The sequence below is a fragment of the Cervus canadensis genome, chromosome 28, assembly GCF_019320065.1.
Source record: "Cervus canadensis isolate Bull #8, Minnesota chromosome 28, ASM1932006v1, whole genome shotgun sequence".
NCBI lineage: Eukaryota > Metazoa > Chordata > Mammalia > Artiodactyla > Cervidae > Cervus > Cervus canadensis.
Window position 1 is genome coordinate 44103841 of NC_057413.1, and position 12968 is coordinate 44116808.

The following is a 12968-nucleotide window of genomic DNA, read 5'->3' on the forward strand; positions in this document are numbered from 1 at the left end:
CCACTCCAGTATTCTTGCTGGGAAAATCCCATAGACAGAGGAGCCTGGCAGGCTACAGTCCATAGAGTCGCAAAGAGTCGGACACGACTGAGCCATTGAACATACATAAACACCCTTCTTCCCTCCCATTGTTCTTCTCCAGCCACACTGCCCTTCTCACTTTTTTCTTGAACACCCCCAAGTTTTTCATGCTTCTGGACCTTAGTACTTTGACTCTTCTCATCATCTTACCCTCAGAGGGCTTTCTTAGATGATTTTCTCTAAAATAACTGTCCATGACCCCATTGCAGGCCTTATCTGTCTCCTGATCCTTCATTTGTTCTTACTATAACTTTTATTATGATTATTTGTCTATCTGTTAGTTTATATTTGTTTCCGATTTATTGCCAGGCCCTCCCACTTGAATAGGCCCCTGATGGCAGCAGATTTAGCTGTCCTATTTACCATATCTTGGTAAGGGTAGTAGGAAATACTCAAAAATAGTCATAAAAAAAATGAATGAATCTTCCTCCTCTCCCCAGCCTCAAATAAGCAGCCTTCTTTGTATCTTTTCTTCAAATTTCCCATTTTCACAATGCACTCTTTTAATCCATTCATGCCTAGTATATCTCTTTACTTTTTTATTACTTTACATAGCTTTAAAGCAGAAGCAGGTGAGAAAAGAAAGAAGTTGACAAAAATTAAAAGAAAATGTTGAAAGATGAAGTAAGAAGCAGATTAATAAATAAGAAAGAATAGGGTAAGAAAGGACTTCATTTAATTCTCCCTAATGGTTGCTTAAGTTGCCAACAGCTGCCATCATAGCTGCAGTCTTTTACAGGAAAGAAAAAAAGTAATGTTCACATAGCCTTATCCCTTTATTTTTGCATATTTGTAATTTAAGTGCCTGCTTTACATTTTGGTGAGTAGTATGAACATTTAACCTTGGAATGGAACTGAAAGCAAAGAGGGAAAGTGAAAGGTGATTACTAACATATCATTTCTCTTTATTCTGTCTTCGCTTGCTACCTGCTGTTTTTAACGTGCACTGTGAATTAGGCTGTAGAAATTACTCTGTAAACTCAGTAGGGTACTTTTTCAATATAGAAAGGGCATATTCCATGAATAAATGCTAAAGAAAGCATTTACTTTCCCGAATTACTCATATGGAAAGTTTGCTTTATATTCCAGAGTTCGCATTGTTTCACTTTCAAAATGATGCTGATGGTATCAATCACAATCTTTACACTTGGGCAGCAATACTTCCCACACCTAATGCCTCAAGTTTATCCGTTAACTGGTACCTCTTTGTATAAGAATGTAGAAGGTGTCATGTTATAGCTTTGCCTATTTGGATTTAGAAGTGGGTAGAAACAATAAGTAACTTAGTGTTCAAACAAACAAGCAAAACCCGCAAAACCCACTAAGTAATTACAGCTGCATATCAGACTTGCCTGCCAATTCTATTGCGGATATAGAGATATATGAAAACATATTGACTAAGTTTGGATCCATAAGTGAAATCTAGATTTGATAAACAAATGTATTTGTGGAAATCCAAATGCACTCAGGACCTTAATCAAAGCAACCTATAAAAGATATTTTTTATTGACTTTAGATTCTTAACCACATGACCACCAGCTCACAATCAGTTTTTATGTTATGACATATTTCCATTTTGATTGTGTGGATCACAACAAATTGTGGAAAATTCTTAAAGAGATGGGAATACCAGACCACCTTATCTTCCTCCTGAGAAACCTGTATGCAGGTCAAGAAGCAACAGTTAGAATTGGACATGGAATAACAGACTGGTTCAAGATTGGGAAAGGAGTACATCAAGGCTGTGTATTGTCACCCTGCTTATTTAACTTATATGCAGAGTACATCATGTGAAATGCTGGGCTGGATGAAGCACAAGCTGGAATCAAGATTGCTGTGAGAAATATCAATAACCTCAGATATGCAGATGACACCACCCTTATGGCAAAAAGCAAAGAGGAACTAAAGAGCCTCTTGATGAAGGTAAAAGAGGAGAGTGAGAAAGCTCTTTTAAAACTCACCATGAAAAAACTAAGATCATGGCATCCAGTCCCACCACTTCATGACAAATAGATGGGAAAACAGTGGAAACAGTGGCAGACTTTATTTTCTTGGGCTCTAAAATCACTGTATGGTGACTGCAGCCATGAAATTGAAAGATGCTTGCTCCTTGGAAGAAAAGCTATGACAAACCTAGTCAGCGTATTAAAAAGCAGAGACATCACTTTGCCAACACAGGTCCTTATAGTCAAAGCTGTGGTTTTTCCAGTAGTCATTTATGGGTGTGAGAGTTGAACCATAAAGAAGGCTGAGCACCAAAGAATTGATGCCTTCTAACTGTAGTGCTAGAGAAGACTCTTGAGAGTCCCTTGTTCAGCAAGGAGATCAAACGAGTCAATCCTAAAGGAAATCAATCCAGAATATTCATTGGAAGGACTGACGCTGAAGCTGAAGCTCCAGTGCTTTGGCCACCTGATGTGAAGAGCCGACTCACTGGAAAAGACCCTGATGCTGGAAAAGACTGAGGGCAAGAGGAAAAGGAGGCGACAGAGGATGAGATGGTTGGATGGCATCATTGGCTCAATGAACATGAGTCTGAGCAAACTCTGGGAGATGGTGAAGGACAGGGAAGCCTGGCGTGCTGCAGTCCATGGGGTCACAAAGAGTCGGACATGACTGAGCAACTGAACAACGGTAACAACAATTTCTATAGACACACTAATATGGTTAATAATGACTAGGGATGCTTATTCTTACAATTCACAGTTTTTAAAAACTCAAGGAACAATGGCTTGATCAAAGTCAACTCATGGGGTAGAACAAGAGTTGGAATCTGCATTTAGTACATTATCTTGAGTCCATCCTATTCAAAGCATTACGGTCTTGTAAATTATATTTTGGTTTATTTATGATGTGTTTATTCCATAAATGCTGTAACAAAAATATAAACTTAATTTATTTGCTCAGTCTATTTTATGTAAAATTGGAATTGTGAAATAAAATCATTCTATAAGGTTTTTAGTTTTATCTTGAATTGAAATTGAAGAGTGTTACTTTTTCTCCCAACTCTAGGTGAAGATGCTGCCTACTCCTTCTAAATTTCATTACATTTTCAATCTGCGAGATCTTTCCCGAATTTGGCAAGGAATGTTAACCATAAAAGCCGAAGAGTGTGATTCAGTTCATATTCTTCTGTCACTTTTCAAACATGAGTGCAACAGAGTAATTGCTGACAGGTGTGTATTGCAGTGCTTGAGTTTAAATGTAATATATAAGCAATTTATACTAGATTAACTCCTGCATTATCTACTCAAATAAGTAGAATATTTTCTTAAATTGCTCTGAGGCTTGTGACGCATGGATGTCATTTCCCACCTGCTGGTCACCTTGAAAAAAACACTCAACTAATTTCCTTAAGTATTTTTTCAATAAGACATTTAAAAAATATGTCCATGTTATCGGCACGTTGACAACATTCAGAGGCAAATTTTAGTTATGTATAGTTTCTAAAAAAACTTGAAATGTGTGTAGTGAGAGCTCTGTTGCATGGTGACATTTGGTACATAAACTAAGTCATCTTTCTGAGCCTCTGTTTTCTCCTCTATAAAATATGACGGTAATGCTGGTCTTCTTGTTGACCAGCTGCTGGTCACAGCTGACTCTTGCAACTCCATGGACTCTAGCCCATCCAGTTCCTCTGTCCATGGGATTTCCCAGGCAAGAATACTGGAGTGGGTTGCCATTTCCTTCTCCAGGGGATCTTCCTGAGCCAAGGAATTGAACCTGTGTCTCCTGCCTTGGCAGGTGGATTCTTTACCGCTGAGCCCCCGGAGAAACCCAGTGCTGTTCTTACAAAGCTGTGAAGGACCTCCTACGATGTCTCACATAAAGTGGCCTCTGTCAAACATGAGTCCCACTCCTTCCTCCCTTCCCCCTCTGATGTTATAAGTGTGAAAAGAACCTTCGTACACGGGGTGCACACAGACCCAGAAAGACGATGCTCACCCACTACTGGCTGTCAGATCTCCTCTTCTGCTGCAAGTTTCAGGGATCTCCGGCCTCACCCAAGGGACTTACCTGTTTTGTTAAAGAAAAAAATCAACCACACTTGTTAAAACAATAAGACACTCACCCTTTATTCAAGACTATTGTGATAGATGTAGGGACTATACAGTGAGGTTTTGCAGTAGGGGTGAGAAATTGGGCTCAACTCCGAATACAAGCAGGGAAAAGTGGGAATTTATAACTGGGGAACAAGATGGGGGAGTTTGGATGGGAAATTACTAAGAGGAAATAAGGGGGTTATGGGAGGATTCTGCCTAAACTCGGAGAAGGCATTGGCAACCCACTCCAGTATTTTTGCCTGGACAGTCCCATGGACAGAGGAGCCTGGTAGGCTGCAGTCCATGGGGTCGCTAAGAGTCAGACATGACTGAGCGTCTTCACTTTCACTTTTCACTTTCACACACTGGAGAAGGAAATGGCAACCCACTCCAGTGTTCTTGCCTAGAGAATCCCAGGGACGGGGGAGCCTGGTGGGCTGCCGTCTATGGGGTCCACAGGGTCGGACACGACTGAAGTGACTTAGCAGCAGCAGCTGCCTAAACTGATCTAACGGGATTCTTGCTAAAAATGGGTGATGCAAAGAAGGACATGGGAGTCCAAGATTTGGGGCCTAGTTGGGAAGAGGATTCAGTGGAGCTTAAGTCTGGCCAAAGAGAGAGACAGTCACTATTTTCTGTAAGTGACATTGTCAGTGTTATAACTCTTGGATGGAGTTTGGTCTGCCTCTGGTCAGAAGGCTGAACAGACAGACTGTTTCTGTGTTTTGAGGTAATGGATGTACAGGGTGAGGGCTGAGAAGATGTGGAGAGATGTTAAAACCGTGTTCAGTTAGAACAGATGCCTTCCTAGTTTGCATTTCTTTCTCCTGTATTTTTCTTTTAGATTTATAACACCTGAGGATGAGCAGTGGTTTAATACACAACTTGTTCGTTCAGTTGAAGAAAATGTTAGTCCAGATGTGGGGTCATATATTCTTCCTGAACCATACTTTGTAGATTTTCTCCGTGAGATGCCTGAACCAACTGGAGATGAACCTGAAGACACCACATTTGAAGTGCCCAAAGTCTATGAATTGGTATTTATTTTCAGGCTTTTTCGATCACTAATCTAGCTAGATATTTCTCCCTGCACTGGAGTCCCACTTTGGAGTTATCATAACTTCTACAATAGTTATATGTTGTGTTTCATGTCATCATACACCAAGCGAAATATTTATTTCAAAGAAATTTAGCAGCAGTCCCATTAAAGTCAGGTATAAGACAAGTATGTGTGCAGTTATCTCGATTACTTAATATTGTTTTGAAAGTTCTAGGCAGTGCAGCAAAATGACAAGAAGAAAATAGATGTAATTATCAGATAGGAAAAAGCAAAAGTGTTATTACTGACAGATATGATTATCTCTTAATATAATCCAAGAGATTTTAAAAAATCAGTTTCAGCTACTTAAGAGTTCAGTTATATGATCAAGTGTGATATAAATCTATAACTGAATAAATATCCTCTATATTAGCCAATGGGCCAAATCCAGCCTACTGCCTATTTTTGTCAGATTTGTGAGCTAAGAAGGGTTTTGCATTTTTAAATAGGTAGAAAAAAAATCAAAGAATAAAAGAATAATAATATTGTGTGACACATGAAAATTACACAGAATTCAAATTTCAATGTTCACAAGTAAAGTTGCGTTGGAACACAACCAAGCCCATTTGTTTATATATTGTCTATGACTGCTTTTGTACTACAAAAGTGGAGTTGAATGACCATATGGGCCACAAAGTCTAAAATATTTACTATCTTGCCCTTTATAGAAAAAGGATTGCCTTCTCTTGCCAATAATCCCAAGATAGGAAATACAATATAAAAGTATTTCATTCAATTAGCAACAAATATGTAAAACATCTAGGAATAAATGTCATGAAACTTTACTTGGTTAAATGGCAACACATTGTCTTCCGTAAGTTAATGTATAGATTTAGTGACGCTTGAAACAAGACTCCAGGGAGATTTTTTTTTAAACAGGGTCACATAGAGTAATTTTGAAATGCATGTTGGTCAAAGAATTAAATGGGGAGCAACCATTTGCAAAAGAAATAAGTGAATATTGATTTCAGAATAATTTGACTACATAAGCAATGTAAAATTTCTATATATTTTTAAAGCTCCATAAGCACTGTTAAGAAGCAAATAAAAACTGAGAAATACATGTGTTATATTACAGCCTTAATTAACATGGATAGTAGTTGGTGCTGAGATTCTTAAAGGAAAAGGTCAAGAATAATTTCATATTGGAAACCAACCAACCAGGTTTCAGGATCTGAAAATGGAAATAACTAAAAGTCAATTCATTCATGACAAATTTTTGGAAATCCATTAGGTTTAACTTTTTTTAGCTGTGGTACATATACACCATGGAATATTACTCAGCCGTTAAAAAGAATTCATTTGAATCAGTCCTAATGAGATGGATGAAACTGGAGCCCCTTATACAGAGTGAAGTAAGCCAGAAAGATAAAGAACATTACAGCATACTAACACATATATATGAAATTTAGAAAGAAGGTAACGATAACCCTATATGCAAAACAGAAAAAGAGACACAGAAATACAGAACAGACTTTTGAACTCTGTGGGAGAATGTGAGGGTGGGATATTTCAAAAGAACAGCATGTATACTATTTATGGTGAAACAGATCACCAGCCCAGGTGGGATGCATGAGACAAATGCTCGGGCCTGGTGCACTGGGAAGACCCAGAGGAATCGGGTGGAGAGGGAGGTGGGAGGGGGGATCGGGATGGGGAATACGTGTAAATCTATGGCTGATTCATATCAATGTATGACAAAAAAATAAATAAATAAAAATTAAAAAAAAATAAAAAAAAAAAAGAATTACCTGTGAATATCTTTACAATTACAGCATTCCTGAATTTTGGATCTTAAATATTATTTTTCTCTCTCCCTACTCTTAGGTACCATCTTTTGAATTTCTGTCTGAAAAACTCCAGTTTTACCAGAGACAGTTCAATGAAATCATTAGAGGAACATCTCTTGATCTGGTGTTTTTTAAAGATGCAATGACTCATCTTATTAAGGTTCTTACTATTGATTGTTCACTGATATGAATAGATAATGTAAAAGCTTAGTGAATTTCACAGATAAGCATTTTTAGAGAATACATATATGGTATCTGATAGTTAATAGAAGAGAATCTATAGGTTAAGTCAGTTCACTCTCTCACAAAACAAAGGCTTAATCAGAAACCCCTTGTTTGAATCCATCTATATGACAGCAAATGTTTTTCAAGGACAAACTGATGGGTTTTGTGTTTGACTTGCTGAGTCAAAGAGTTTTACCTTTTTAGACAGTAAGCTGGAGAACCCTATGAAAAAAATATTCCCTCAAACTATGTTTTGGTGTAATGGAAATCCTGTTGCCCATGGAGGAAAAGATGATGTGTTTAAAAATGTCGAATTCATGATTGACTTACAGACTATGGGGAAAAGGGAAATGTGGGTATACAGGACTGATAAAAGTAGGAACCAACTGGAGGCATCACCTGAAAGGAGTATGGCTTGAATCCAGGTGCGAAAGGCTGCAGGAACGAGTTGTTTGACTGTGTAACTTGTAGATAAAAAAGGAGTTTCTCCAACAAATTGGAATAGGAAGTTTTCATAAAGGGGAGACAGTTAACTCTGTATTTATTATAGAATCGTCCTCTGCAAAATTGGTGAATTTACATTCATCTGTTCAACAATTAATTATTATTTTAAAAAATATTTATTTAGGCCATGTTGGATCTTAGTTGTGGCACACGGGATCTTTCGTCATGGCACATGGACTCCCTAGTTGTGGCACATGGGCTTAGTTGTTCTGAGGCATGTGGGATCTTAGTTTCCAGACCAGGGATTGAACCTGAGTTCCTTGCATTGCAAGGCAAATTCCCAACCACTAGACCACCAGGGAAGTCCCAACAAATAATTATTGAGTACCCACTGTGGCTTGGTCTTAGGGGCCTGTTCTAGGTGCAAAACCACATAAGTGATTAACGTCTTTAAAATATAATAGTAGATTTGACACATATCAAGGTGTCTGCCCCCTGTAAAACTTGAATTTTAAAAAATTCTTCGTTGTGGTGATAAATGAATTTAATGATCCATCTAGATTTTCTTCTAATCAGTGGTATTAATGTAAAAGACAGCTTTTTAACAATGTCTCCAACTGACGTGCATAAGATTCAAACCACAATTTGGATCTTATCCTCTCTGTGAGGGAATCTCCTTAGAAAAGCAACACAAGGCTAAGGGCTGTTTCCCTAAGTTTTTTCTACAGATATTTCCATGCTTCCATTGGTAGAGGTAGCATTTGCTGTAGAGCTAAGTAGCATTTGTTTTCTGCTTAAGTCAGTGGGTTAGACTGATGATAATAAGCAAATAGTTCTAAACTGCTCTCTGCAAATTGGGAAGAGCAGTTCCATTACCCGTTGAGTCTGAAAATAATAAAATTACACACACACACAGAAAAACATTTTAAAATAGGAGATAGGAAAGCCAGTTTGCACTCTTTTTCCTGATGTAAGTATAGATGGGCAATGAAAGAACTGGAATTGAATAAATCAATATGAAACCTTTTACATTAAATGAAAAAGTCTAATGTAGTCTCGAAGCATGTGGTCAAACCTTGGACCCATTTATTGAAAGCAGATGTAAACAGATGAATTCTATTTTCAAATATATACTATTTTATTTCAAAACAGATTTCAAGAATAATCCGAACATCATGTGGAAATGCGTTGCTTGTGGGTGTCGGTGGTTCAGGAAAACAAAGTCTTTCAAGATTGGCCTCTTTTATAGCTGGGTATCAAATATTCCAGATAACATTAACCAGGTAAGATAAAATGAAACATGCCAATATGTTTTTTTCTCTATTGTTGATTTCACTGGAATGAAATGTTTGCTTAAAGTATTACATATATAAAAAAAAATATTACATATATAATTATGACTGATTCACGTCATTGTATGGCAGGAAGCAACAACAACATTGTAAAGCAATTATCCTCCAACTAAAAAATGAAATAAAATTTTAAAAAATTACAATAGGATTTATCTGGAGGTTCAGTGGTTAAGACTCCATGTTTCTACTGCTGGGGGCAACAGTTTGATCCCTGGTCAGGAAACTGAGATCCTGCATGCTGCTGGGCATAGCCAAATAAACAAGAATAAAAAAAAGATTATAACAATTTATTGTATTCCTTTTTCAAGTAAACATTTTTGTTTCAGGGTAATATGCATTTAAAAAAATGTTCACAAATCATGGGTGTCAAAAAGTACTAGCACCCAGAAGTACACCTTGGGTCTTGTCCCAGTCACTACCCTCTTAAGGGGAACAATATTCTAACTTCTAAGCCCACTGATTTATTTTGCCTATTTTTTAGCTCTATGTTAGTCAAATCATAGGGGGTTTACTTTTTAGTGTCCAGTTTTTGTTACTTGCATGGTGTTTGTGAGATTCATCCATGATGCTACATGCAGCAGTAGTTTATTCACTTTTATTGCTGTGGAGCCTTCCATTTTATCACATATTGCCATAATTTGTTTATCCATTGTACTGCTGATAAACATTTGCGGGGTTTTTGTTTTGCAAATACAGCTGTTATGAATATTCTTGCACATGTCTGAGTATACTCCTCGAGATAGAAGTGCTGGGTATAACAATGCAGGGGGAGTGAGGAGAAGAGGCCAGGCAGAGGAGGAAATCTGGAGTAAACCACTCCAGGTGGAGAATTAGCCTAAAAATGAGATTAAAGCGTGAAAAGTGGTGTCAAACTTTTGCGTGGATCAGATGGGGGCAGAAGCCACATTGCATTAAGGAAGTGAAGAAGCAAATATAAACAAATTTTAAAATTCCTCAAGAGACTTAGCTATGAAAGAAAGTGGTGAGAGGGATCTGGACCTAGAGAGGGTGTGCTGTGACCATATCTGTATATTGTAAAAGCAGTGCCTAACAGTCGGCTTAATTTTAAAAAATGAGCAAAATGGCTTTGTGACTTCATTGAGTGGTCAGTGAGACGGTTGTCTAACAACACTGGGCACTTCTGAGTAAGGATGTGGACTATGTCACTCTCATAGGTGCAGCTACTTCTCAGCAAACCAACTTAACCTGTTTCCCATTTTAATGAATTCTCCCCCATGGCAATTATTTTGAGGGGATATATTGTCTGTTTTTGATAGTGTTCCTTTTGCTGAGGTCTACAAGATTAACTATAATTCCACCCAGAAGGGCTTCACTTCCTCTCCTAATTTAAAAATAAGCTATGACATCTCTTATATGCAGAATCCAAAAAGAAATGATACAGATGAACTTATTTACAAAGCAAAAACAGACTCACAGACTTAGAGAATGAACTTAGGGTTGCCAGGGGGAAGAATGGGAGGAAGGGATAGTCAGGGAGTTTTGGGTGAATATGTACACACTGCTATATTAAAAATGGATAATCAACAAGGACCTACTGTATAGCACAGGGAACTCTGCTCAATGTTATGTGGCAGCCTGGAAGAGAGGGGAGTCTGGGGGAGAATGGATACATGTATATGTATGTGCGAGTCCCGTTGCTGTCCCTCTGAAACTGTCACAGTGTTGTTCATTGGCTAGACTGCAGTACAAAACAAAAAGGTTAAAAAAATAAAAACAAACTATTTATACACTTAAGTGTAGTTAAGCTACATCATCTCAAATGCCCATAACAACCTTTAGAAATTGGTAATTATCTTATTTTGCAGATGAGAAAGCAAGCTGTAAAACATGAAGGAACTTTTATAAAACTGCAGGGCAGGGATTTGAACTCTGGTCTTCCTGATTTTAAAGCCGGTAGTCTTTCCATTAGACCCTATGAATTACACAGAACTCCTTATTACTTGCACTGTGAAACCTCCTTCAAATAAGAACTTCTTTATAATCCCTTTCACTGGCATCTACCTACGAGGATTTATAAGCCGCACTTAAGAAAATGCCTGCTTTGTTTTTACACATCACATCACTTCTGGTAGCACATGCATTTAGTAGAAAACAGGGTAAACAAGAAAAACAGAGACCAAGCTCGTCTCTCTTCAGAATCTGTGACCACATAATTATAACATTTCTATTATTTATATCACATTGCATAATGCATCTCTGAATCCAGTCGCTTAGTGCGATGTGCAAATTACCATTATGTGTAATTTATCACTAATTTTATTTATAATTTATCTATACCTTCTTACCAATCTAAGCTCATCCAAATATCTGATTAGTTTTATTTTTTTTTCAGTTTTTTTAATCTTTTTTTTTTAATTTTTCATTTATTTTTATTAGTTGGAGGCTAATTACTTTACAATATTCTGGTGGTTTTTGCCATACATTGACATGAATCAGCCACGGATTTACATGCGTTCCCCACCCTGAACCCCCCTCGCACCTCCCTCCCCATCCCATCCCTTGTCCAGGTTGGATGCATGAGACGAGTGCTCTGATTAGTTTTAAATATTCCATGTATATTCACTTGGGCAAAAAACATCTGTTGTCTGAGGACTGTTGGATTGTAGGGAATAAAAGTTTTTTCCTTGTTCCCAATTATTCTTTCTGAGTCACTTCTGGTAAATTCCCCACTAACTTCTCAAGCTAAATAAAACCTATTTATTTAGAGTGGTAATGTACAGCTGTTTAGCTCTGTGTTTTCTGGCAGGCACTATTAACTTAGAATCTATTGGAGCAGGTGCAGATTATGCTCTAATTATCATGGGTTATATTGTGTTTTGAGATAAATGATGACTATATTTTCATTTAAAGCTTTCTGCTCCTTCTCTTCTTAGGTCTTATAATGTAAGTAATCTCACAGATGATTTAAAAGCCTTGTATAAAGTTGCTGGTGCTGATGGCAAAGGCATCACTTTTATCTTTACTGACAATGAAATAAAAGATGAGGCATTTCTAGAATATCTCAACAACCTGCTATCTTCAGGGGAGGTACGTCTCCAAAGTAGAGAAAGAAGTTATATTTTAAAAATGTAAATCTGAATAGAGAAAGCAGCAGTCTTTCAGAAGCGAGGTATTTAGGGACTTCCCTGGAGGCCCAGTGGCTAAGACTCTGAACTCCCAACGCAGGGCGCCCAGGATCAATCCCTAGTCAGGGAAGTAGGTACCACATGCTGCAACTGGAGTTTGCATGCTGCAGCACAGATCCTGATGGCTGCAGCTAAGACCTGGCACAGCCAAATAAATAAAGAATAATGATTAAAAAAAGAAGTGAAGCCATTTGGCACACATTTTTCATTTTAGAAATGATTAACACATGAGGTTCAATAGATTTTTTTGAAGTTTCTGTAAAATTCAGTTCAGTTCCGTTCAGTTCAGTCACTCAGTCATGTCCGACTTTTTGCAACCCCGTGAATCGCAGCACGCCAGGCTCTCCATCCATTGTCAACTCCCAGAGTTTACTCAGACTCATGTCCATCGAGTCGGTGATGCCATCCAGCCATCTCATCCTCTGTCGTCCCCTTCTCCTCCTGCCCCCAGTCCCTCCCAGCATCAGGGTCTTTTCCAGTGAGTCAACTCCTCACATGAGGTGGCCAAAGTACTGGAGTTTCAGGTTCAGCATCAGTCCTTCCAGTGAACACCCAGGACTGGTCTCCTTTAGGATGGACTGGTTGGCTCTCCTTGCAGTCCAAGGGACTCTCAAGAGTCTTCTCTAACACCACAGTTCAAAGCATCAATTCTTCGACGCTCAGCTTTCTTCACAGTCCAACTCTCACATCCATACATGACTACTGGAAAAACCATAGCCTTGACTAAATGGACCTTTGTTGGCAAAGTATGTCTCTGCTTTTTAATATGCTGTCTAGATTGGTCATAA

The 12968-nt window shown here is 38.1% G+C and overlaps 1 protein-coding gene across 2 annotated transcripts in view; it reads left to right on the plus strand.

Moving 5' to 3' along the window:
- Positions 1 to 12968, plus strand: part of DNAH8 (dynein axonemal heavy chain 8) — a 322922-nt gene that overhangs the window by 186402 nt on the left and 123552 nt on the right. For both annotated transcript variants that reach the window (XM_043450439.1, XM_043450440.1), the window contains 5 exons: positions 3094 to 3257; positions 4969 to 5161; positions 7051 to 7173; positions 8835 to 8965; positions 11929 to 12082. In XM_043450439.1, coding sequence (XP_043306374.1) covers positions 3094 to 3257; positions 4969 to 5161; positions 7051 to 7173; positions 8835 to 8965; positions 11929 to 12082 — 765 coding nt within the window. The remainder of the gene's footprint in view (positions 1 to 3093; positions 3258 to 4968; positions 5162 to 7050; positions 7174 to 8834; positions 8966 to 11928; positions 12083 to 12968) is intronic.